This window comes from Eupeodes corollae, chromosome 1 (assembly GCF_945859685.1).
Source record: "Eupeodes corollae chromosome 1, idEupCoro1.1, whole genome shotgun sequence".
Classification (NCBI taxonomy): Eukaryota; Metazoa; Arthropoda; class Insecta; order Diptera; family Syrphidae; genus Eupeodes; species Eupeodes corollae.
This window is the reverse complement of record NC_079147.1, coordinates 29,123,196-29,150,094: the sequence shown is the minus strand read 5'-3', so window position 1 is coordinate 29,150,094 and position 26,899 is coordinate 29,123,196. Positions and strand designations below refer to the sequence as shown.

The following is a 26,899-nucleotide window of genomic DNA, read 5'->3' as shown; positions in this document are numbered from 1 at the left end:
TTAAAACTAGTTTCAAATTTTTAATAAACTGTGAAAAGATATGGAATTTTCCTGTCGAAAGTGTGATAAAAACTTTAAAAAAGAAACTCCATTGATATGTAGTGGTTTCTGTAACAAAGCAATACATCGCTCGTGTGCGGAGTTCTCAAAATATGATGTTGATGTTTTAAATGCGAAAGCTAATATTTTCTACTTATGTGATGAGTGCATTGATTTTATTAAAATATTAAATGAAAATCATATAAAGTTAATTAAAACAATTAAAGAAAATCAAGAAAATTTATTAAATATGATGGAGGTTAATATGAAACAAATTTCGGATAAAGTGAGTGAGATAAAAAATGTATGCAAGCCGGTAATGATCGCGAGTGCCAATAGAGAAGTGCATAACGAGAAAGAAACATATGCGTCTAAGGTAAAAAAGGGTCCGCAAGTTATCTTAAAGCCCAAAAGCATACAAGAAAGTGCGATAACAAGGGAAGAAATAAAAAAGAATATTAACCCTTCATCTCTATCTATCAATGTAAGCAGTGTTTCCAATCGCCGGGATGGTGCAATTGCTATTGAGTGCGGGAATGATGAATCGAGTGTAAAAATGCAAAATGCAATCAAAGAGAAAATGAGTGAAAAGTATGATATTCAAATACCAGAAATGAGAAATCCTAAAGTGCGAGTATGCGGCATGAGTGAAATGATGAGCAGTGATGTTATTATTGAATCAATTCAAGCTCAAAATAAAATTGTATTCAAAGTTATAAAATGCATTAAAGTTTATCAGTCTCCAAAAAATAAAAAAATGTTCAATGCTATTTTGGAAGTAGATGGTGGAGCATTTCAAGAGTTATTGTGTGCTAAAAGAATAAATATTCAATGGGACAGATGTGTTATTTATGAAGAAATTAACGTCAAAAGGTGTTTTAAGTGCTGGGGTTTTAACCATAACGCGAAAAAATGTACCGGGGAGGAAACCTGTGTAAAATGTGCCGGAAACCATAGTAACAAAAACGATTGTGATAGCGAAAATACGAAGTGCGTGAGTTGTATCAGAGCAAATAATACCCTTCATCTGAATGTTGATGTAAATCACGATACAAGAAGCTCTAAGTGTCCTGTTTTGCAAAGAAAAATGCAAAGTGAGATGCAAAAAATTGCCTACTAGCAATTAAATAGCTGTAGGTGTTTCTTTGCCAACATACAGGGGCTGATAAATAATTTTAGTGAGCTTGAAAGCATAGTCTATCTGGAAAGTTTTGATTTTATTATAGTGGTGGAAACACATGTAACGTCAAATATTGACAGTACTGAAATTTGTTTAAGTGGTTTTACGACAGTAAGGTGTAACTCTGTTTCTTCCCATACGGGTGGAATTGTTTGTTATGTTAAAGAACAGTGGCAAGTTGTTACTTTAGAAAGTGTTTCAACACATATGGATTGGTGGATTTCGGTTATTAAAGTATCTTCAGGTTCACAAAGTTTTATATTAGCCGGTCTTTATAGGTCCCCAAGTTCGTCTTTAGCAAGTTTTTGCGATTGCTTCAAGGAATTAATGGAGCGAACAGTAATGTATGGAATAGACATTATTCTCATGGGTGACTTTAACATAGACTGGCTTGTGAACAGTACTTATAAAATTCGTGCTCAACAGGTAATTAGTGACAATGCATGTAAACAGTTAATATCCGAACCAACAAGAATAACTCCTACATCTCGTACTTTACTTGATTACGTCGTTACAAACAGTTTTAGAGTTCACGCTGAGGTAGTTAAAAAATGGAAAATAAGTGATCATGAAAGCATAGAAATAACAATAGAAACAAGAGACAAAGTGAAAAACGTAAAAAAGCAAATACAAATTCTGAAATACAGCAAGTCTTCATTCTGTGATAATCTAATCGGGAACATTGATTTATTGAATAATATCTTTAACTGTGATAACGTTAATATTATGGGGGATAACTTTTGTAATATGACAGCTTGCGCGGTTGATTCCCTTAAAATTACAAAGACTGTTAATGCTACTGATAGAAACGAATGGTACAGTAATGAGCTGAAAAGAATGAGAGACACTAAAATTTTAAAATATAATCAGGCCATTTGGTCAAATACAGCTAATGATTGGCAAAATTATAGAGTCGCGCGTAACAGGTTTAAAGCAGAAATAAATAAAGCCAAAAATAAATATGTTTCGAATAAAGTTCAGGGTGCAAAAGACCAAAAGTCAATGTGGCGCATAATTAAATCCCTAGTGTTAAATCAAAAGAAGAGTTCTATTAAAAGTATTAATTTTGATAACGTAATAGTGGACGACAAATACCAGCTAGCGGAAAAACTTAACCATTTTTTCGTCAAGAGTGTTATTGAAATCAATAAACTAATTCCAAATGTTTCTTATTATGATTACATTGAAGACAATGATAAAACATTTAGGTTTGAGTTTGTTACTTTTATTGAGTTAAAGACTTTTATCAAAAATATGAAAAATAAAAAAGATGCAAATATGTTGTCTGTTAATATGATAAGTGATTCATTCCACATAGTTGGTGACGGTTTGTGCAGATTAGTAAATGAATCTCTAAGAGAAGGTATTTTCCCAGATTGCTGGAAGGAGTCAATGGTGGTTCCTATCGCTAAAGTCAATAACCCGTTGTATCCTGAAGAATATCGTCCAGTAAATATGTTGCCAAATGATGGAAAAATTTTGGAAAAAATTGTTCAAAAGCAACTTCAAAAATACATGGAAGAAAGCCAGTTGTTTGTGGAAAGCCAATCAGGGTTCAGAGAGGGACACAGCTGTGAATCTCTGATCAATCTTATTATTGCTGACTGGAAGACAGCAGTACATCAGAAAATGAAAATAGTTGCCGTGTTTATTGACCTGAGGAGAGCCTTTGAAACTTTGGACAGAGAAATTCTATTAAAAAAACTTTACAAATATGGAGTGAAAAATAAAGAACTGAGCTGGTTTCAATCATATCTGCAGAGGCGTACGCAAAGAACTAAGGTGGAAGAAGCTGTATCCGAATCGATTAATGTTAATTTAGGTGTTCCGCAAGGGTCGGTGTTGGGAACATTATTATTTATAATTTATGTTAATGAAATGCCTAGGGTTGTTAGATATTCATTTTTAAAACTGTTTGCCGATGATGGTCTATTATATTTTGTTGGTAAAAGCATTGAAGAATGTATTGAAAAGGTTAATTTTGATTTAATGGAGCTAAACAAATGGTTTCATATGAATAAATTAAGCTTAAACGTGGGAAAAACAAAATGTATGTATATTAATGGAGAATCAGATACTGAAATTAAAATTGATAACCAGGTGTTAGAAGTTGTAGAAAATATAAAATATCTTGGAATTATGTTTGATAATAAGTTGGAATTTAATACACACATTGACTATATATCAAAGAAAATTGGAAAAAAGATTGGTTTCTTTTCAAGAATTAGAAAAAGAATGTCGACTTTATGTGCAATAAATGTGTATAATACAATAATTAAGCCCCATTTTGAATACTGCTCGACCATAATTTATCTTGGTAATATAACGATGATAGATAGATTGCAAAAATTACAAAATAAAGCAATGAGGATAATTTTAAAATGCCATTGGTTAACACCAATTGCAAGTATGTTAAGTATGTTAAAATGGCTTAGTATAAATCAGAGAACCATTATGAATGTGTTAGTCTATGTTTTTAAAATGAAAAATGGAATGCTTCCCAGTTACTTGTGTGATAAAATCAATTATGTTAGTAATGTACATAGTCATAATGTAAGAAATAGATCAGATTTTCGTCTTCCACATTTTAGAACTCGATCAGCACAAAATATGCTTACACATAATGGCCTTAAATTGTTTAACGGGCTTCCAAATGATTTGAAAACAGAAACAAATTTGAAAATATTTAAGAAAAAAGTTGTACACTTTGTAAGAAATAGATATGCATATGTATAAGTTTAATTTTATTATTTATTATTAATAGTAAGTTGTAAATAGCTAAAATATTGCTAAATAAACAAATCAAATCAAAAAATCAAAAAAAAAAGTATGTATGGAACAAAATCGGTGTGGAATCAAAGTATGTTAGCCGCGACCTCGGTGACATACCTCGATCCAATGGACCAAATTTTCCATGTAGCTATAATTGAGGTTCAATGTTCAATTAGAGATGTACCCCTTTTCTTTCAAATAACCTCAAAGGAAAAAGTCTCAAGTTTTCAAATTGCATGATCTTATCGGCAAATTAACAAGGCCACCACGTGAAATAACACAACCATTGAATTTATTGCTTAAAAGAGCCATTGTTAGTTGTGTGGTAAGTGGAACAGTCCTGTTCATCGAATTTGGGCCATAAAAAGTACGTTATCATATCAAGATAACGAACACCATTCATAGTAACTGCCTGATTTTGGAAAAGTACATCGTGTCGTACAAAACATTCACTCTTTATGGGTGCATTGGTTTTCCCATAATGACTTGGATTATCATTTCACGAAATGTGGCAATTCGGCTTATTGACGAATCCACTGAGGTGAAAATGTGGCTCATTATTAAACATGATTTTCTTGGAAAAAAAGTGGATGATCTTTTGCCATTTCTTGCCACCATTCTGACTATTGACGACACTTAAAATGGTCAAGAGACTGTAGTTCTTGAGTCAATTGCACCTTGTAAGCGTGTAAATTCATATCTTTTTGCATAAGGTTTATCAACGTACGACAACGAGTTGAGGTGGACGGCTCTTCAGCCACACTATTGCGAGCAGCAACAATATTTTGCAGTATGAGTTATTCGAGCATGCATTCAAATTTTTGCAAGATTTTTCAAATTTGTACACACTTTTGAACGATTAAATTGACGGAACAAATCACAAAGTGATTTGCATTTTGATTTAAACGCCTTTTTTCATAATAAGCTTGAATAACTTTAACGCGTATCTCGATTGTGTACCTTTCCATTTTTCAAATTGAGTATTCATTTGACATTGTTAACTTGACGTTTAATTGTGGTTTACATTTAACATCGGCCCTTATAATTGTACCACCCTTTCTTACAAAAGATAGTCAATCAGGAACTATCACATCCTCCGTAAAGATAAGTTGTGTTCACCGAGGTTTTGTCTAGATCAGAACAGCACCCAACAGCACAGTTTCATGAGAAACGTCAGATCAAGTTAGAACAGTCAGTTAAACGTCAGTTGTAAGAAAAAAACAAAACAAATTGCAAATTGTGTGAATTTTTCGTTTCTCGCTTATTTTTTTTTTTCATTTTTTGTGTTTTTACTTTGAAAAATATTATTAAAAATTATTGAAATGGAAAATCAAGTGATTGCTAAGATAATACTTAATGAAAATGTTAGTGGTTCAGACACCGATAGTGATTTTTCGTCGGATTCCTCTTCAGATGATTGGAATGAAAGTGTGACGAATGTTACTACCTTTTCTTTTTTCAATTTATTTTATAATTATTTAATTAAACAAATTGGGAAAACAACTTTATTTTACTTTTTTTAAATCACGAGAAAAAAAACACAAAGCACAGCCAAATGAAAGCGCAAACAAAAAAATGACAACTTCGATTTTGACATTTCTCACGAGTCTGTTCTAACCTGATCTGACTCAAAAGCAAGAACAGAAAATCCTGTTCTAGGTTTGTCCATGAACAGGAAAGTAGAACAGTTCAGCACAGAAAACACTTCAATGAACAGCAAAAAGCTGTACTTTTCTGTCTAGAACAGTCCAGCACAGCGTCAGTGAACACAGCTATAATGGAGACGGAATCGGAACAGAATTCAACTGTATGTATACCAAAAATACTCCATTACCAAGATCAAAAATACTCCATTACCAAGATCGGAATCTCAGACTGACATTTCGGTTTGCCTACAAGCTAAGTGCCTGTCTATACGCGTTGTGCCCACAACGTTGTGCCCACAACACTATGTGTCTACATGTGTTGCGACTACTCATGACCCCTTTTCCATTTTGTGTTGTGGAACGATAAACTTGAAACATTTGTGTTTGAAATTTTGAGCCGGTGTTACTTCCGACCGACTTGTATACATATAGTAATACGGTTGCCACTTGAAAAAAGTTTGTATACACAGATTAATGAATTCATCATATTTTGTTCAACATATTTTCCATATTATGCAGATGACATTTATTTTTTAATTACGTACAAATAAACTTACAAAATCCCTAACATACTTTATTAAATTATATTAACCCAAATACAGATGCCGAAATATAAAAACAAAGCGTTTTAACATGAGATCACATTATATAAGTTTTTACAATAATTTAGATTTCGAGAATTTTTAAGGCTTGTGTAATGCGTAGATAATTCTCTCTGTTCCCTAAGTCCAATTCAGATCAAATTTTCTTAAATGATTTTAACAGTTATTTTATTTAGCCAAGTGAGTATGTTAAAAGAATTTTTTCGTTACTCAAATTGTTGAACATCTTTTGCCATTTCCGAAAAGTATGACCAAATGGAATACAAAATTGCCATTTGCCAAGTGAAAAAATAATGACCAAATTTGGTCACATATGACCAATGTGGCAACAGTGTATACACTATGTTCAAAGCCGAAGAGCAAAACAAATGGACCTCTCGCATCGACGAACAGAAAATAATGAGAAATTCGGAACGAAATGAGAAAGGAACTGTACTGCCCAAGCAGAAAATTCAATTTCTGCGATGAGCATCCCGTCCCTTTACTCAGCTCCTCTCTTGCCCACAAACTCTCGTCACAACGTTGTGCCCACAACGTTGTGCCCACAACACTATGTGTCTACATGTGTTGCGACTACTCATGACCCCTTTTCCATTTTGTGTTGTGGAACGATAAACTTGAAACATTTGTGTTTGAAATTTTGAGCCGGTGTTACTTCCGACCGACTTGTATACATATAGTAATACGGTTGCCACTTGAAAAAAGTTTGTATACACAGATTAATGAATTCATCATATTTTGTTCAACATATTTTCCATATTATGCAGATGACATTTATTTTTTAATTACGTACAAATAAACTTACAAAATCCCTAACATACTTTATTAAATTATATTAACCCAAATACAGATGCCGAAATATAAAAACAAAGCGTTTTAACATGAGATCACATTATATAAGTTTTTACAATAATTTAGATTTCGAGAATTTTTAAGGCTTGTGTAATGCGTAGATAATTCTCTCTGTTCCCTAAGTCCAATTCAGATCAAATTTTCTTAAATGATTTTAACAGTTATTTTATTTAGCCAAGTGAGTATGTTAAAAGAATTTTTTCGTTACTCAAATTGTTGAACATCTTTTGCCATTTCCGAAAAGTATGACCAAATGGAATACAAAATTGCCATTTGCCAAGTGAAAAAATAATGACCAAATTTGGTCACATATGACCAATGTGGCAACAGTGTATACACTATGTTCAAAGCCGAAGAGCAAAACAAATGGACCTCTCGCATCGACGAACAGAAAATAATGAGAAATTCGGAACGAAATGAGAAAGGAACTGTACTGCCCAAGCAGAAAATTCAATTTCTGCGATGAGCATCCCGTCCCTTTACTCAGCTCCTCTCTTGCCCACAAACTCTCGTCACAACGTTGTGCCCACAACGTTGTGCCCACAACACTATGTGTCTACATGTGTTGCGACTACTCATGACCCCTTTTCCATTTTGTGTTGTGGAACGATAAACTTGAAACATTTGTGTTTGAAATTTTGAGCCGGTGTTACTTCCGACCGACTTGTATACATATAGTAATACGGTTGCCACTTGAAAAAAGTTTGTATACACAGATTAATGAATTCATCATATTTTGTTCAACATATTTTCCATATTATGCAGATGACATTTATTTTTTAATTACGTACAAATAAACTTACAAAATCCCTAACATACTTTATTAAATTATATTAACCCAAATACAGATGCCGAAATATAAAAACAAAGCGTTTTAACATGAGATCACATTATATAAGTTTTTACAATAATTTAGATTTCGAGAATTTTTAAGGCTTGTGTAATGCGTAGATAATTCTCTCTGTTCCCTAAGTCCAATTCAGATCAAATTTTCTTAAATGATTTTAACAGTTATTTTATTTAGCCAAGTGAGTATGTTAAAAGAATTTTTTCGTTACTCAAATTGTTGAACATCTTTTGCCATTTCCGAAAAGTATGACCAAATGGAATACAAAATTGCCATTTGCCAAGTGAAAAAATAATGACCAAATTTGGTCACATATGACCAATGTGGCAACAGTGTATACACTATGTTCAAAGCCGAAGAGCAAAACAAATGGACCTCTCGCATCGACGAACAGAAAATAATGAGAAATTCGGAACGAAATGAGAAAGGAACTGTACTGCCCAAGCAGAAAATTCAATTTCTGCGATGAGCATCCCGTCCCTTTACTCAGCTCCTCTCTTGCCCACAAACTCTCGTCACAACGTTGTGGGCACAACGCGTATAGACAGGCACTAAGGACACATTAAATGTGAGACAGTGTGCGTGAAATGATGCAAAATTCAAACACATTCTCACATTTAGTGTTCCGGCTCATCAAAATGCTTCATTATAGTCTGCAGGCACATCTAAATGCTTTATTTTGAATGTTTTATGGCCTCGTTCAAAAACTAAACAATCTTAACCAACAGAATCTGAAGTGCTGACATGGTCTTAAATTGGAAGATTTGTATAGCTTTTTAATTTCAATCCAAATAAATGTTGTAAATGTATATTATTTAAAATAAAACTGACCAAATACATATTTAATGATTTATTAGTGCTGTATTTTGTTTCGTTAAGTATAATTAGAAATGGACAAAAGTGTAACTCAATACTTTGTAGAACAACAAAACAGACATAAGTAAGTCTGTTGAATAATTCTGCATAATAACCAAAAATGCTAAAGAAAAATCATTGCAATTTTTGTGTATTTTATGAATTTCCTTTAATTTTTGGAACTCTATTTCTATACTGCAATGTTATTTTATATTTTTATATTTTATAAAATAAAGATATGAAATATATTTTTTTTTTCATATTGTCAAACATTAGGTACGCTTTAATATATCTTTGATTTTTTATAATATTTAATAACTTAACTGTATCACCATTTTAATAGAACATTCGTTTGTTTTCCTTAAACATTTTACTGCAACTGATTCAATTTTATAAAAAAGTTTATTAAAATATCTTGAGTACCAATCATTTTATCGCTTAAAGAAGTAAACAAGATGTTTTTGTCTGTGCATAGCACTCAAATGGAATGAAATTATTAAAATGCAATAATATTAACAATGCTAGTTTTATTTTGTATAAACCAGTTTAAACAAGTGTGTATATACGACCTATTTCATCAAAAATTCATATGAAATGCATGAAATCCCACTTGCAAAGTCCTGCCGTTCCGAAACTATTTGATCCTTTCACATAATTCCAACGGTTCTAAGTCATAATTATCCTCCTCTAAGTGTTTCTCACAACCACTTTCAATTTAAATTGTTTTTTTCTAAAAATTTCTATATAGGACCTATTTCATCAAAAACTTTGGTAATTAAACATTTTTAAGGAACGAATGTAAATTATATTATGCGTTAAACTGTGAAAATTTACTAAAAACAACTTCTGTACGTCAAGAATAAACATTCAAGTCGAATACATGATCTTTTGAATGAGTTGTGCATGAATTCAGAAGGGTTTTTGACATTTTAATTTTGTGATAAATGTCAAAATTTGCATTTTATTCGCTCTGCGTTTATTAAACGGGTTCGCTATAGCCGTTCTGATTATTTTTTTTTAAATTGATGTTCCTTTGATGTGTTACATAGTTTTGTTTGATAGCAAATACACGTATGCTTCCATCAATCAAGAATGTTATGCATAGCTAAGGTATTTTTCGCTTATAAATCTTTTTTTTTTTTAATTTAATATTTATAAATCAAAATGAAATTGAAAAATAGTCCCAAACTTAAATTATGGAGAAAACTATTTACATACTTCGATTAATCAATTTAATACAGATTTTAATTGCAAAATAAATATTCGGGCCGTTCATTAACGAAAATTTAGTAGAATTCAATAAATAGCGCTCGCACCCTTAATTTGATGGTTCTTCGAACGCATCTTTAATACAAAAATTCGAGGTTAATTATGAAATTTAAAGAATTTCGTTGTGATTATTCTAAATTAGTGAATTTATTGCAATTAAATGATGTTGAACATGTTTTTTCAAGACAAAAATGTACATTGGTTCGCTATCAACAAAATGACTGCAAAATTAAAGCTTAAAACTGACTTTTTCATCGAAAAAAGCAAAAAGAAAAACCTGAAAAAAACATATTAACCTCCCCATTTTGTTTTTGCTTTGCAAAGTGCCGCTAGCCCACGGCATCGTTTTTTGTGTTGTTTGTTTTCACATCTATTCATGGACTAATTGTCAAAATTACAAATACAACAATGTAAACAAACGGGTTTGGGAGAGTGAAACGTACGAAAGATTCCGATCTTGGTAAATGGAGTATTTTTGACGTATACCTGAATCGAAATTCAATTTTTAAATTCGATTCAATAGAATTATATAAATACTTTCAAAGTTTAATTTTGAGATTATGAAAAGACACTTACTTAAGGTTGCGCTACAGTCCTGTGTGAACTAGGGCCTCACCCAACAAACTTCTCCATCCAGCTCGGTCCCTAGCTAGATGTCTCCAGTTTCGCGCTCTAAGTTGGGTGAGGTCACCTTCCACTTGTGCGCGCCACCTGATCCGCGGTCTTTCTCCACTGCGCTGTCCTGTGGGTGTGGATTTGAAGACTTTCCGGGCCGGAGCATTGGTTTCCATGCGCTCGACGTGACCCAGCCATCTTAGTCGTTGGACTTTTACCCTTCTGGCTAAGTCTACGTCACTGTACAGCCCGTACAGCTCGTCGTTCCATCTTCTCCTCCACTCCCCTTCTATGCATACGGGACCGTAGATCACAAGAAGAACTTTTCTCTCGGAGCGACCTAAGGTGCTTTCATCCGCTTTTGTCATAGTCCATGCTTCTGCACCGTATAGCAGGACGGGGATGATATAAGGCTCTTATATAGCAACTTTTGGTCCCTCGAGAGAGGACTTTACCATTCAATCGCTTTCTTAGTCCAAAGAAACAGCGGTTAGCAAGAGTTATTCTGCGTTTGATCTCAGCGATGGTGTTGTTTTCCGCGTTTATAGCGGAGCCTAGGTAGACAAAGTTCTTGACTACCTCAAAGTTACGTCTGTCGATGGTGACGTTTTGACCAAGACGTCGGTGTTGTATGTCCTTTCTTGACGACAGCATGTAGTTTGTTTTTCCCTCATTAACCGTTAAACCAATTTTTTTGACTCTGCCTCAATATTCACAAAAGCCCCATTCACATCACGCTGAGTTCTTCCGATTATGTCAATGTCATCAACTAGTAATTAGACAGACTTTTGAAAGATAACGCCTCTAGTGTTGACGTGTAAGCTCTGCACTATTCTTACAAGCACGATGTTAAAAAAATCACATGACAGCGCATCACCTTATTTAAAACCTTTTTTGACATCGAAAGGGTCTGTTAAGTTGTTTCCAACCTTTATGGAGCAGCGTGAATTCTCCGTCATTGAGTTTGGCAGGGATGCCAAAACTAGACATAGCTCTATACAGCTCGTCGATTTGGTGTTCTTGGGTTTTTCCAGGATCTGCCGTAATGTGAATATTTGATCGACTGTGGACTTTCCTGGTGTAAACCCACACTGATCTATCAAGTTGTTAAGGATAGGCTTTAGACGTTCACTACGGCAGAAAAGATTTGTTAAGCGATGTTAAGTAGACTGATTCCTCTACAGTTGGTGCAATTTAGAGGGTCTCCTTTTTTAGAATCGGGCAAACAATACATCGGGCATGCTTTCTTCCGACCATATCTTACAGATAAGTTGGTGCACGCTCCTAACCAACTTATTTCCAGCTGCTTTAAAGAGCTCGGCATTCAAACCATCCGCTTCAGTGGCTTTATTAGACTTCAGCTTAGATATGACAAACTTTACTTCGTCTAAGTCGGGAGGACGGGATTGTTGGCTTTCGTCGTCTATGTTGAATGGATCATCCTACCTGACAGCGGAATTCGGTTCTCCGTCGCCGTTACACAGTCTGCAGAAGTGGTCCTTCCATATCCTCAGCATTGACTGCGGTTCCACTATGATGTTTCCACTTTCGTCTTTGCAGCCTTCGGTTCTAGGTTTATGTACCTGTGAATTTCGTTTCACCTGTTCATAAAACTTCGAACTTCATTCCTGCTTCTAAACCTTTCAACATATTTAACCGCAGACTTCGATACATTGTGTTGGCGGTAGAGAACTTTGAGAGAGAGTACTTGTAACTAGGTCGGAATCTCTTGTGATTGTAGCCGTTCGACGATGTACCTTCTCCCAGCACCTCCCTGTTTTGCCTTGGGTCTGGAAACCCGAAGTGCTACCTTGGCTACAACGAGGTAGTGGTCCGAGTCAATGTTAGCTCCTCGGAAAGTTCGTACATCCATGATGCTCGAAGCATGTCTGGCGTCGATCGCAATATGGCAATCTGGTTGAGGGTATATTGATCTGGAGAAGTCCAAGTTCAAGAAGTGGATGTTGAGGTGTGGAAAACGCGTACTGGCTACCATGACGTTTCGCCCCTCAGCAGAATCTATGAGCCTGAATTCGTTGTCGGAAGTGTTGTCGTGCAGGCTGTTCTTCCCGATTATTCCACCAAAGATGTCTTCCCTTCCCAGCTTGGCATTAAAATCGTCCAGGACAATTTTAATATCGTAACTAGGACACTGCTCATATGTTTTGCCTAAGTGCTCGACGAACATATCTTTGGTGTTGTCGTCTTTCTCTTCTGTGGGGGCGTGCGCGCATATCAGGCTAATGTTGCCTAATTTAGCCTTGATTTGTATGGTCATGAGGCGCTCTTTGATGCACCTATAGCTCAAGACTTCTTGCCTAAGTCTGCCTCCAATTACGAAGCCGCATAATAGTAAACATCGAAGCTTTTCATCCTCTTTTTGCCCGACCCATCCCATCGTATTTCCTGGATGGCGGTGATGTCTACTTTATAGCAGTCTAGGGCCTCCGCTTATTCTTCTGCCGCACGTGGTCTGTTAAGGGACTTAACATTCTATGTGCATACCCGAAGTTCGTTGTCCTTAATTCGTTTACGTAGGTTGAACAGTAAATCCGTCCGTATCCGAGGCTCGTTGGTGCTTTGCAACTATGAGGCTTTTACGTGGCCAGGAAGTCACCCCGAAGGCACAACCCCCAATCTAGAGGGCCATATCCTAAGTATAACTCCAAGTATGGGGAGCCGGATAAAACCGCTCCTTATAGGCCTGGGTTCCGAATAAGTCGAAGAAGCCCTATAAGGTGTTCACTAAGTAGTTCAACCTTACTGGAACTGTAGACGCCACCGTTGATTCCATCTTGGGAATTCCTCCGCTGCCGTCTGGATAAGGAGGGTGCCTTAGTGGAAACACCTCTCCCTCTCTCTCGCTTGCTGCCCCCAACAACTTTCCACTGGGGTTGGAACCCTATCTCCAGTTGAGGTACAAGGCACCCGATGTTCACTACGGGGAGTTGAGAGTAGGAGTTGATAGACAGAGGTGGGTTTTGAGAAAATCCTGTGGACGCTTGTGTCCTCTTGAATGCACATGTCTACCATTTGAACACCCTTATTTTCAGATTGCTTTTGACAATGATCTCTTAGGCGCTGTGGTTCTTTTCGTACTTGACTTCAGAAAGTAACCACCGATCAGCGCATCATATTTCAAGTACATTTATTGTTAAACAGAGTGTGCCCCAAGAGTCAGTTCTAGGACCACTACTATTCACGCTATTTGTAAACGATATTTCTGATATTGTTTTAAGCTGTCACATTCACATATGTACATACGTACATATATACAGATGATGCTTTTGCTTTATATTTAGAGAATTGAACCTATTCGATTATTGTCTTGTGCCGGTAAACAAGGATCTTATTAAAACTCAAAACTGGTAACTTGAAAATAAACCTCTACTTAATCCATTAAAAATTCTGAGTATGATTTGTCGAGAAGTGAAGTTATTCTTGAAGATTTTACCAAACGTGTTGATACACTATATCAAAAAATTGTTCGTACAGGTGATTCTTCAAAATAATGGCTAAGGTATTTAAAGAAAAATAGATTTTCAACCATTATTTTTTTTCAATTTTGGTATTGTTTATTATATGAGGATTAAAAAGAAAACAAAATAAATTAGTACAAACTTCATGAAGAAAAAAAAGCAACAAATTAGCCAAAGTAGGAAATCAAAGGTGAAAAAAAATTCATAGAGAGAAGAAGTTTTGAAGTGACTTCCTGCGAAATTTTGTTTTATTACTTATTTTTGATTCTCGGACCTTTCTTCCTAAATATTCCCAAAGATGCTCAATTGCGATTTAACATTATAGAATGGCCACTCCTTTACTATCCTTGATAAATGTGATCGTTGTTATTTTAGGAGCACTTAACTTGGGAGCAGCCTTTATCATTCTTTCAATTTTTCGTTCCATATGAGCGTCTAGTATTTTTTTCGACCTCTTCCTGCGGAAACTTCAAAGCTTTTATTTTTCAAATAATTTTTTAATACATATTGAACTGTAGACCATGGTCTACCAAAAGTTGACGATATCTCAGCATAACTTTTTCCGCCGTTTCTTTGTTTAAAAGTCAGTTTTCTTACTTCAATAGGAGAAGCCCCCTTTTCAAATTAAACTTCCCAAAATTAAAAACAAAACAATTGAAAAGATCAATACACCACGGCATATTGAGCCTAGCTCCTCCATATCGTTACATTGCACAATTTACATTTCAAAAAGAATGAAATTCCTGGCAAAATTCAACTAACTTTAAAGAAAAAACCTTGAGGCAAAGTTCGAACATTTTGTTGCATTTCCTATTATGCATTATAATTTTATCAAATAAAGTCAATAAGCTCTGATTTTTAAGATTTTTGGTAGGAAGTTCATAGTGTAAGGGAAACCTGTTTATTTTCAATTGCTGTACGTGCAATTTTTTTATGTGGGGTAAGTTGTTGATTATGTCTCAAAAGTAAAACAGTGGGGTTTTAAAATTAACAATTTACTTGTTTTGATGCTGCCTGTGATTCTATAAGACACGTTTTACTATAGTATATTCTGTATGCTACTGTATATTTTCTAAGGATAATTAATTTTGTAAATTTACTTTGTAGGGAAGTTTTAAACATTTTCGGACTTATCCGGTAGATAGCAGAATGCAGATTTATACGAGTATTGCAGAGTAGGGCTGTATAGTGTATAGATAGGCTGATAAAGAACAATTTTGTAGGCTTAAATTCTGTAGACTTAAAGTCCAAAGGGTTATTAAAATCGAAACAATTAACAAGTTAAAATGAAACTTACAACTCACAAAGTAATTAGGAACGGCGGCGGTCACAAGAAAGAATCAACTTCGCTTTTCGAAATGAGAACAAAAATGCAGAAGTAACAATTTCTGGTTTTAATTACTTAATTTTTAATACCTAGGTATTATTATTAATCAAAATATGAGTTGGTGTTATCAAATACACTTAAGAAGTTCATATTTTATGATCCCTGGTGCTATACACCGCTTAAAGAAATTTCTTAATAATCAATATTTAAGAATATGGTTTATACTTAGGATTTGTTAACTTCAAGTTGGAGTATAGATTAAGCTGTTTAGGAAGCTCTTATAACTCTAGAATTGAATCAACAATTATTTTACAAAAAAGAGAAAAGGCTACATAAAGCTTTTTTTTTAAAGGAATTACATTTTTAGATAGAATAAAAAATAGTTTTATTATTTTCTGTTCTCATTGAGATTTATTTAATTTCTCGCTCACTACTTTGGTTTGAAAAACATTTCTTGCTACACCAAGCAATAAAACAAAATGACAAAAGTGTAACATTGCACTTGAGAAATTCGTACTCGGATAGGTGTTCCAACAAAATTCAATAAGACCCAAAATCAAGTAGCGTGTTCCCAAATTAAAGCTCGTACACCAAACCAAATAAGGCAACGAATGGAAATACCATACATAAAATTGATAGTGAAGACTTCTAGCACAAATTACTCCAATAAAGTTGCATAAGAATAACGGTAATAATGCCAATTGGGTGCATTTATCAAACTGAATTGAATACTTCTCTGGTTCATCGGCGGTGTCTAGTTCTTGTTTTGAATCCTGTGCCATTTTATTTGGTTTTGTTTGCCCTGATGATTTTTTGAGGGATTTTTCAAACGAATCAAGGAAGCTTTGTTGATCGGGTGTGATTTCTTCGGAAGTATCTTTAGGAGCAGGTTTTTTGACTTTCATCATCTTTGCTTCCAAGTTCTTCCTCTTTACTTGCGGTTCTAATTGCTTTTGTAGCTCACGTAATCGACAATAGCTTTTAAAGAAGTTAAAGGTCACCGATGCAAAAAGTATTAACAGCCCCAAATGTAACCCAAGCAATGATAGATGAAACACTTTGCTCTCAAAGGTACTGCGACTCAAAAAGCGATAGTTTACTGTCCATTTATGCTCAAAAACTCGTCCCAAATCAAAACTTCCTTTGATATATGCCCATGGATAGGATAGCAAGAATGGAGCTCCAAGAACAAATTGTATACTTGCACAAACAATGAGTTGTTGCAAGGCACGGAGATATCCCAGGTTTGTTATAAATAGTAGAAGGACGGCTGGAGCGAACAGCAATACGTTCATCTTAATAGAAACTCCTAAACTGAAGCATATACTGCCATAGGTCCATCGTTGATCTAGGAACAAATTGATGGCCAAGTATAGGAATAACATTGCAATGGGATCGTTGAAGAGTCGCAGGGTGTATATAGAATGAATGCGGTATGATGTAAATACACTTAGTACGAGGACATACGGAGGTACCTTGCTGCTTTTTGCATACAAACGAATTACAAGATAAATTTGCAATAAATATATAAATGCAAAAATATATTGCGCCAGACGAACATTTGAGCCATGTGAAGTGATGTAGTATAGAGCGCTGTAGATGTATACAAAACCGGCAGGATAGACCAAGGGCCCAGTGTCACCTGAAATTAGATTAAGAATATAGTTAGTAAGGTTTTTTTTTGTTCAATTTTAATAAAAATGTACTATCACAGATTATTTAAAAGGTTTAAATTAAGAACGTGTAACTCTTCCTTGCTATAAGAATATAAGAAGCAATTCGAGGTAGGTCATTATGAGAAAAATCCCACTTGACTTAATTTTTGACTTAGCTCATTTCCCCTTATGAATAGCACCGACGAATACTTAGAGAATCTTTATATGAAGTTTTATTTTATATCTTTTGGGAGTTAATTCGTAGAGGCTCGCAACATAACCAGCTTTATAATCAGTTTTGCTGAAAAAAAAAATATTTTGCCGGAAAGTGTTTTGTTCATCTGGAATTTAAAAAATCATTGGGTCTATTGCGTATTAAATTTCCCACAAAACTGTTCCCATCTTCGAAAATTGGAAATGTGAATCATTTCAAAACTATCACTTAGAACTTGTTAATAAGAACAATTCAGTATCAGTGGAATCTCAGCTCTTAGTTTAATGTGTAAGGTTTGACCTAACATAGTAAAGTAGAAAGTTATAGGCATTTTAAAATTTAGTTGAAGAGCAAAATTTTTTCACTTCAAATTGAAAATAAAATTTCGAACAGTCTTCAAGAAAATAAGAAAAAAATTAAGTCTTCAAAATTGGGAAAATCTGTTTGTTTCCTCGTTTTTTTTTGTCCGTTCTTCACGTCCCAGTGCAGCAATATTATGAACACAATACAATATTTAAGAACACTATTTTGTAGCATATCATTAGTTACTTCCTGCTTTTGGACTTATCATCGTTTTCTATCATTAGGCGTTTTTTCTTTTATTTCTTGGATTGGATATAAACAATAAAATTTGTAATATTAATTGGTTGTGTTTTTCATTATTTAGTGATTTATTTTATTATAATCAAAATCAGTTGCATTTCGAGTAGATGTGTCATCACAAGTGAACAGTTTAGAACAACAACTTTATTTTAAGATTATATTAATTTTTGGCCAGAAAACCTTTAATGTGCACTAATAATCCATTTTTGATCCATTTTTTGATCTTTAACTTAATAATATTATCGTATCTCGAAAAACTGCCATTGCTTACATACATAGATGTGTATATCACTGGCGTAAATACTACTACTAAAAACTGTACCAAAACACCATAGCATATATTTACAAAATACAAGCTGTGATCCTAAATGCGAAGAATGGAAAAGCTCCAGGTGAAGACGGGATTCCATATGAGTTTTTTAAAAATGCTGCACCCACATTCTTTTACAATCTCCAAATTCTGTACAACAAAGTACAGAAAGCTGAAATCCCCTCTTCTTTTAAAAAGTATGTAACATTTCATAGTTTCGAAGCAACAACAAGCCTCGGATACGGACGGATTCACTGTTGACAACCCACGCAAACGAAATAAGGACAACGAACTTCGGATATGTACGTGGAATGTTAGGTCCCTTAACAGACCACGTGCAGCCGAACAATTAGCGGAAGCCCTAAACTGCTGCAAGGCAGATATTACAGCCATCCAAGAAGTGCGATGGGATGGACCGGGCAAACGCAAACTAAAAGACTGCGATATCTACTACGGCGACTGCTACCGAGAACAAAGACAGCGTCTATTTGGATGTGGATTTGTTGTTGGAACTAGGCTCAGGCAAAAAGTCTTGAGTTTCAACAGTGTGAGCGAGCGCATCACGACAATCCGCATCAAGGCTAAATTCGCCAACATAAGCCTAATATGCGCGCATGCCCCAACAGAGGAGAAAGATGAAGACACCAAAGATATATTCTTCGAGCTCTTGGACAAGACATATGAGTAGTGCCCTGGCTATGACATTAAAAATTGTCTTAGGAGATTTTAATGCCAAGCTAGGAAGAGAAGACATCTTTGGTGGCATAATCGGTAGATACAGCCTGCACGACACTACCTCCGACAACGGATTCAGGCTGGTCGATTTCGCTGCGGGGCAAGACGTTCTGGTAGCTAGTACGCAGTTCACGCATCTTAATATCCACAAGGGGACATGGAAATCTCCTGATCAATCAACCGTCAACCAGATTGACCACATTTCGATCGACGCACGACACTTCTCCAGTATCCAGTATATCCGAACATACCGAGAGGCCAACATTGACTCGGACCACTACCTCGTTGTAGCCAAGGTACGGCTACGGATATCCCGATCCAAGCCAAAACAAGGAAGTACTGTGAGAAGATTCGACGTTAGACGGCTACAATCGCAAGAGACTGCCATGTCCTTTTCCGATCGAGTCTCTAATAACTTCCTAAGGAGTCCTATGCTTCCTGCATTAAGCATTGAAAACCAGTGGCAACATTGCCTTGCAGCCATCAGAGATGCCGCCTCTGAAGTGCTAGGTTTCACACGGCCACCACAGCGAAACCCCTGGTTTGACGACGAATGCCGGCAAGCGCACGCAGCGAAACAAGAGGCATACAAAACGGCGCCGCACAAAAGGACTAGAGCTGCTCGAGAGCTCTACGAGCAGAAGAGGAGAGAGGAACACCGGCTTCTTAGATGGAAAAAAAGAGAGCATGAGAAGCGCGCGATCGAGAAGATAGAGGGATGTCACAACAGGAATGAGGTTCGTAAATTTTACCAAAAGGTAAAAAAAACCTCCCAAGGGTACCAGCCACGAACCGAAGCCTGTAAAGACGATCAAGGGAACATCGTAGTAGAACCACAGTCGATGCTGAGAATATGGAAAAATCACTTCTCCAAATTATATAACGGCGATGACGAACCGAATTCCGCTGTAAGGGAGATAGAACCACTCAACCTCGGCGACGCAGATCAACAATTCCGCCTACCCGACCTTGACGAAGTGAAGATAGCTATATCTAAACGTAAGTCAAACAAAGCTGCTGGAGCTGACGGCATCGCTGCCGAACTATTCAAAGCAGCAGGCGATTACTTGGTACGGGTCATGCACCAACTCATCTGCAAAATATGGTCGGAAGAAAGCATGCCCGATGAGTGGAATCTCAGCATAGTGTGCCCGATACATATGAAAGGAGACCCTCTAAACTGCGCCAACTACAGAGGCATCAGTCTCCTTAACATTGCGTATAAGATCCTCTCTGCCGTATTATGTGAACGTCTGAAGCCATTCGTCAACAACCTGATTGGTCCTTATCAGTGTGGCTTCAGCCCAGGAAAGTCCACTATCGACCAAATATTCACACTACGGCAGATCTTGGAAAAAACCCAGGAGCTTCAAATCGATACCCACCATCTCTTTATCGATTTTAAAGCCGCGTATGACAGCATCTATAGGGAAGAGCTCTACCGAGCAATGTCTAGTTTTGGCATCCCTGTCAAACTTATCCGTTTGTGCAGAATGACGATGGAGAATGCACGCTGCTCTATCAAGGTCGGAAAAGATCTTACCGATGCATTTGATGTCAAAAAAGGTTTTAGACAAGGCGATGCACAGTCATGCGACTTCTTCAACATCGTTCTGGAAAGAATTGTGCAAAACTCAACCGTCAACACTAGAGGCACAATCTTCCAAAGATCCATCCAATTACTCGGATACGCAGATGATATTGACATAATTGGAAGATCAAAGCGTGATGTCAGTGGAGCGTTTTTGAGCATTGCGACGGAAGCGAAGAAGATGGGTTTAGTGGTCAATGAGGGCAAGACCAAGTATATGCTGTCATCAAAAAAGGACACTGAACGACGACGTCTTGGACAAAACGTCACCATGGACAGCTATAACTTTGAGGTAGTTAAGGACTTTGTCTACCTAGGCACCGCTATTAATGCAGACAACGACACCAGCGCTGAAATCAAACGAAGAATAACTCTTGCAAATCGCTGCTTCTTTGGACTTAGAAGACAATTGAGAAGTAAAGTCCTCTCTCGAGCATGTAAAATCACCATCTATAAGACACTCATCATCCCGGTTCTCATTTATGGCGCTGAGGCCTGGACCCTGTCAAAGAAAGATGAGAGCGTCTTAGGATGCTTCGAGAGAAAAATTCTTCGGGTGATTTTTGGTCCCGTACGCATCGATGGAGAATGGAGGAGAAGATATAACGACGAACTGTACGGGCTGTACAGCGACACTGACCTAGTTAGCAGAATTAAAGTCCAACGGCTTAGATGGCTAGGTCATGTAGAGCGGATGGACATCAACGCTCCAGCCCGGAAGGTCTTCGAATCCAATCCCGAGGGACGGCGCAGTAGAGGAAGACCGCGACTCAGGTGGCGCACCCAGGTGGGGGAGGACCTCAACCAACTTGGCGTGCGAAACTGGAGACAGCTACCTAGGGACCGAGCTGGCTGGAGACGCTTGTTGGTTGAGGCCCAGGTCCGCCCCGGACTGTAGCGCCACCTTAACTAAGTAAGTAACATTTCCTATTCACAAAAAAAAAAACACATCTTCCAACTTCATTAGAGTGATAAAAGAAATGTACACTAACACAAATGCAGCTCATCCTATACTGAATGGTTTGAGACAAATACTGGCTGGAAACAAGGATGTTCAATGCAGTAGTTAAATCAACTCTTTGCTGTACTTCTCAAGTTTGGGGGTCATATGAGTACGAGAAAATTGAGAAATTCCATAGGAATTTCATAAAAAAGCTCTTCATCTACCCTAAAATACGCTTTGTTACGCTATATACTTCAAAAGCGGACTACCAAAACTCTTGAAAAATACACCCAAGTCACAGGTTGACTTCATAATAAAGTTATGCTGTCATTATGAGGAATCAAAGCTTTCAAAAACACTTCTTTTGTATGAGTTGAGGAATAAGGACCGGTGGTATGAAAAATGTGAACAACCATCGTAATTTTAAAAGACCAACTCTACCGCATTATTCAGAAAAACGAAGACTCCATTCGAGATGCCTTCATCGTTAAGGCTCGGAATTCTGAAAGTAGAATCTTATACAGTCAGCTTAATTATAATCTAAACAAGAAAAACTACTTTCACGACTCATTTAGCTATGATGAAATATCCGTGATATTCAAAGAATGGTGTGAGCTCCTTTCCTTAAATGGTAACCCCTATAATGGAAGCTTTAATCAATTCTGTACGCTTTATAACCTAAAATCGAAAGAAGATTGCTTTCGTATCATAAGTATATGCCCAATATTCAAAGCACAAAGGCAAATTTCCTTTGGAAAACAATCATTAACTACCTATGCAGGAAACTATCCAACTTCTAAACGAGTGTGACTGGAAAACCCTAAGCAATTTCTTAAAAACAGTTTACAAGTATAGGATTTTATTAATACCAGAATACGTTTGAAACTTTAGTTCTTTTTTTGTTCATTATTGAAAATTGAATTAAATTTTAAAATAAACATTTATAAACTTGTCAACCAGGCTGACTGCTTAGCCATAGCTCTTAAATTCATAATTTGTATCCTATTTTGTATATTGAAATGTAAATAAATGAATAACTTACTACTATAGTACCTGAATCTTGCACTAAAACCGCTTTTAGCAGTATAAATGTCACTTTCATGTAAAGTGGCTCACAGCTTTAATGATGCACTTAATTTCTAAATTTAAAAGTTATATTTTATAGGGAAATGATACCATTTTAAATAAAACTATTTGGTCAATACTTTTGTACGTAATTTAACAAATTACTATACATTTAATATTGAAAACATGACTTAAATTTTTGTGTATTCAAAAATAACGCCTCAGCTTAACTGATGCAGGTTTAAATAACGAATAACAAAACACTTAAAAGAATTTAACATTAATTGAAAATAAGTCTCAATACTGAGTTGGATATCCTTTTTGTGTACGCTCAAGTTTTGAACACAAATTTTTAATTACATTCAGGTCTCGGGATTGTGTTTGGCTTCTTCTTAACGTATTCCAAACGCATCCATGAAGGTTACACAAGGTTGCACAAGGTTATATTTACTTTCCCCTGTTAAAATTACCGTATTCCAAAACGTGTCATTCTTTTTAATACGGCCTCGAGTTATTTAGGGGCACTTCTTCTGTGAAAACCTGCATTTCTGAGTATTCTTCGTATAGTTTCGGTGCTGCTCTTTTTTTTACAATACTTTCCTGCTTCTTTAGCTATTTAAGGCGCACTTAAGGTCGGATCTTCCTTTACTTTTCTTACAATCCATCTTTGGTCGCTAAAGGAAATATTTTTTTTGGAACTTCCCTTTCTTTGTTGACGATTCGTTTTTTACTCAATAATCTACTGAACGATCGATGATTCAGCCCTATGTTTGTTGTCTTTAATTTACGTCACAAATTAATAACTTGAACAACAAATTAGTTCGATTGTATGATTAAAACAAAAACATATGTGGCATATGAATAATAACTTCCAAAGACTGTATAATACTCGCTTTTTGAAAACGTTTGCCATATTTTAGTTTATAAAACGTAAGATTTTAGGCAAATTAAAAGAACGCATCATTCAAGCTGAGAGCCACTGTAAGTATGTAACTACTCGAATTGTTTCAGATTCCAGAGATTCAAGCAATTTTTAAGAAAAAGTAAGGAACAAACTGAAGCTTAAGCAATAGACACTTTAGAATTATCAAAGTAACACAAAAAACAGATACTTTTTATGATCTTCGGAAAAACCGCCATAAAACTTGTACTTATCAACTTAATCCAAAATGTTTGTTCCCAATACAAACTTAATACATACAGTGCTGCACTTAATTATTGGCACAGCAAGCTTTTTAAACTTTGAAGCAACATTTTGAGCCTTGGAAACACGCTATTTTGATATTTTTTGTTTGTCTGGTATATGCACATATTACTATCAAACCTAGTTAGTTTGATTAAAAATAAGTTTTCCAGTTTTAATGAAAGAAATATTGAGTTAGAAAAGACCTAATTTTTCTAGCACAAAATTATTGGCACAGGAAGGAATTACTGCTTTTCTACTGTTCTGTCAGCCAAATAAAAAAACTGTATTTTGTTTATGTGGATGTCACTTGTTATTTTGAAGAAAAAAAATTGTTTTGTTGCGAAAATAAATTAAAATAATACTAATGAGCCCAAAACAAAAAAGCCATCGAATCGGAGAAAAAAATAATTATTTTCATGCATAGTCAAGGCAGGTAATATGCGGAGATTGGACAAATTATGGAGAGGGGCCGATACCCAGTTCGCAGCATTGTGAAGCGTTTCAATGGGGAGTCAAACTTTAAAAATCAGTATAACCTATGACAATAAGAAGAGTACTCCATAACGCTGACTACAACAAACTCATTGTTAGCCGTAAGCAAAAGATTTCGCCAGCCAACCAGAGAAAACGTTTTAAATATGCCTTTAAGTACTGGAGAAAGTCAAATTCTTTTTGGAATGATGTACTCTTTTCAGTGGGAGTAAGTTTAATGTTATCTGTACTGTTGGCCATACAAAGTGTGGAGAAAACCAAATACAGCGCTCAAAACAAAATTACTTAACATCTGCAATAAAACATGGTGGTTGTATGGGGGTACAAGAAAGTTAATATTAACATTTTAAAAGGAAGCTTAAAAAAAACGTTGAATTTAACAGGTTCGTTCGCTTTTCAGCACGACAATGACCCGAAACATACGGCTCACGACGTGCGTATGAGGTTTGCATATAATATTGCACATGTGCTTCAACACCCCCCACAATCGCTGGATCTTAATCCAATAGAGCATTTATGGGAAGACTTGGATAGACGCGTAAAAAAGCTAGTTTCTTCTTATAAAGTTAAACTAAAACAAGCGTTGATTGAGTAATGGTATAACATTGGAGAAGAAACTACCAAACATTTAACGCATTCTATGCCAAGGCGTTTTAATACTGTTATAAAGCAAAAGGAACTGCCAACTCAGTACTAATATTAACTCATTTTTATGTAAATAACTTTGTTTAAAACTTATTGGCACCATGCCAATAATTTTGTGAGATATGAATTGTTTTCTTATTAATTATTTTTGTCTATAAATCTGGAAAACTTATTTAAAATTAAACTAACTGCATTTTAATAGTGTTTAAATATATGCATATACCAAACGAACAAACATTTTAAATAAAGAATTTCTCCAAGGCTTAAAATGTTGCTTCAAAGTTTGAAAAACTAGTTGTGCCAATAATTAAGTGCCGCACTATATGTACCTCGTTCATTCCACATTTGGGTTTTTCCAAAAAACCTAAGGGTTTGAAAAATAAAATCAAATAAAAAACGAAAAAAGCTTGTCCCTATTAATGTGACACGAAGTGTACGCACATATTCAAACTTAATTTCAAACATTTTATTGTAATTTTAAGGACAAAAAGGACTTTGCGTCTGGTTTTGAAACGAGGCCTATAAAATAACATATGTAAATATCTGTCCTTTATGGTAAATAACAAGAATTGACAATTTAAAATAAGAAAAGACGATTTTTTATTATTATATAATACTGGACAGGATTCCAAGAGTTCCAATTGAATATTAAGTTTGTAAGGTACGAGTGCGTGTATTTTTAGAAATCTCTATTAATTCACAGGGAAAATGTGCTTTTGGTTATCACAGTATATAAATAGTCTACAGCTACTTCATAAACAGGTAGGTAGGTTTATTTTTATAACTTAAATTATATGTCCCAAAACAATATAAAGCATTGATGATCAAATAGGAAAACAAAAACCATCCAAATGACCAACCTTTGAGAAGTGCATAATTTGTAGTTCCATTCAGAAATCCTTCACATTCCTGCATATATGCAATCCAGTCTATTTCTGTGTACGGCACTTTGTGTATGACTAGAATATTTACTATCAATTCGCCGATAAGAATTAGAGCACCAACAATGGACATAGCCCTTGGATCGAAGATTAAGTACTTCAAAAATTCAATAGTTACATATTTATTGTACAAGTAACTTATTGAATATTTATTGACGTGATTTAATTTTCGGTTAATATGCCGCGTTTGACCTGGCCTCGGAGCCATTCCGACAAGTTAAAGAAATTTGTTTTTAGATGAACACTTTTCCGACTTCTGTTTACAAAAATACAAATAATTTCCACTTGGCATATCCATCCATCCCTACGTGACAAATGAAATGTCATGTTGAAGTTTGTCAAAATAAAGGTCTGTTTGGTAACATGAGTGATGGTAGGTTCAGACAAGAAAATACACAAGTTCGGAGTTCGAAAGATTTCCGATTCGGTTACTTTTTTATATTTTACAGGCACTCAAGGGGCTATTAGTACCCTTTATAACACAGTGCGAGCGTTAGGAAAACAGGGAAGATTTTAACCATTGCATATTGATCTTAAAGTTCTGAATATCAAAATGGGAGGTAAAAACTGATTTGGTCAATGCATTCTATACACTTTACAGTGCGACCGAATTGATCTTAAGGGTAAACTGGTGAGCATTGCTGGAACTGCTTATGGGTAGCGGCATTGGAAGTGGGTTACGCTTTAACGACAAGAGACAGAAATGATTTTTTGAAGCAATCAATTCTACATGGTTAATAATTTTCCAATGGACAGAGCTTTCGAGATAGCAATTTATCATACTTTTTCGTTTGTAGTCCACATGGTAAAAGCTACAATACTACCGTCAAGCGAAACAGTTTAATGGATAAGAAGTAGGAGGAAAGAAATCGTTGATAAATATTAGGAAGAAATTTGCAGAAAAAACGGGGTCCTGGGTAACATAAGCATTTATTTTATAAACTTCAGGTTTGAAACCATCCAATTAAACTGGTATCAAATGGTAAGAGAGATAGTTTCTAATCCAACGTTGGAGAGATTTACCAAAAGCACGCAT

The 26,899-nt window shown here is 35.5% G+C and overlaps 2 protein-coding genes across 2 annotated transcripts; one reads left to right on the top strand and one right to left on the bottom strand.

Moving 5' to 3' along the window:
* Positions 1 to 304: 304 nt before the first annotated feature.
* Positions 305 to 1,159, top strand: LOC129953750 (uncharacterized). The gene has a single exon (XM_056067182.1). It carries the CDS (start codon positions 305 to 307, stop codon positions 1,157 to 1,159), a length of 855 nt encoding a protein of 284 aa, XP_055923157.1.
* A 14,707-nt stretch (positions 1,160 to 15,866) lies between these two features.
* On the bottom strand, positions 15,867 to 26,170 carry LOC129941184 (lethal(2)neighbour of tid protein 2). The gene is made up of 2 exons (XM_056049751.1): positions 25,783 to 26,170; positions 15,867 to 17,125 (listed from the first exon to the last, which is right to left on the bottom strand). The coding sequence occupies exons 1-2, from the start codon at positions 26,069 to 26,071 to the stop codon at positions 15,885 to 15,887; spliced, it is 1,530 nt and encodes a 509-aa protein (XP_055905726.1). The 5' UTR covers positions 26,072 to 26,170; the 3' UTR covers positions 15,867 to 15,884.
* Positions 26,171 to 26,899: the final 729 nt, after the last annotated feature.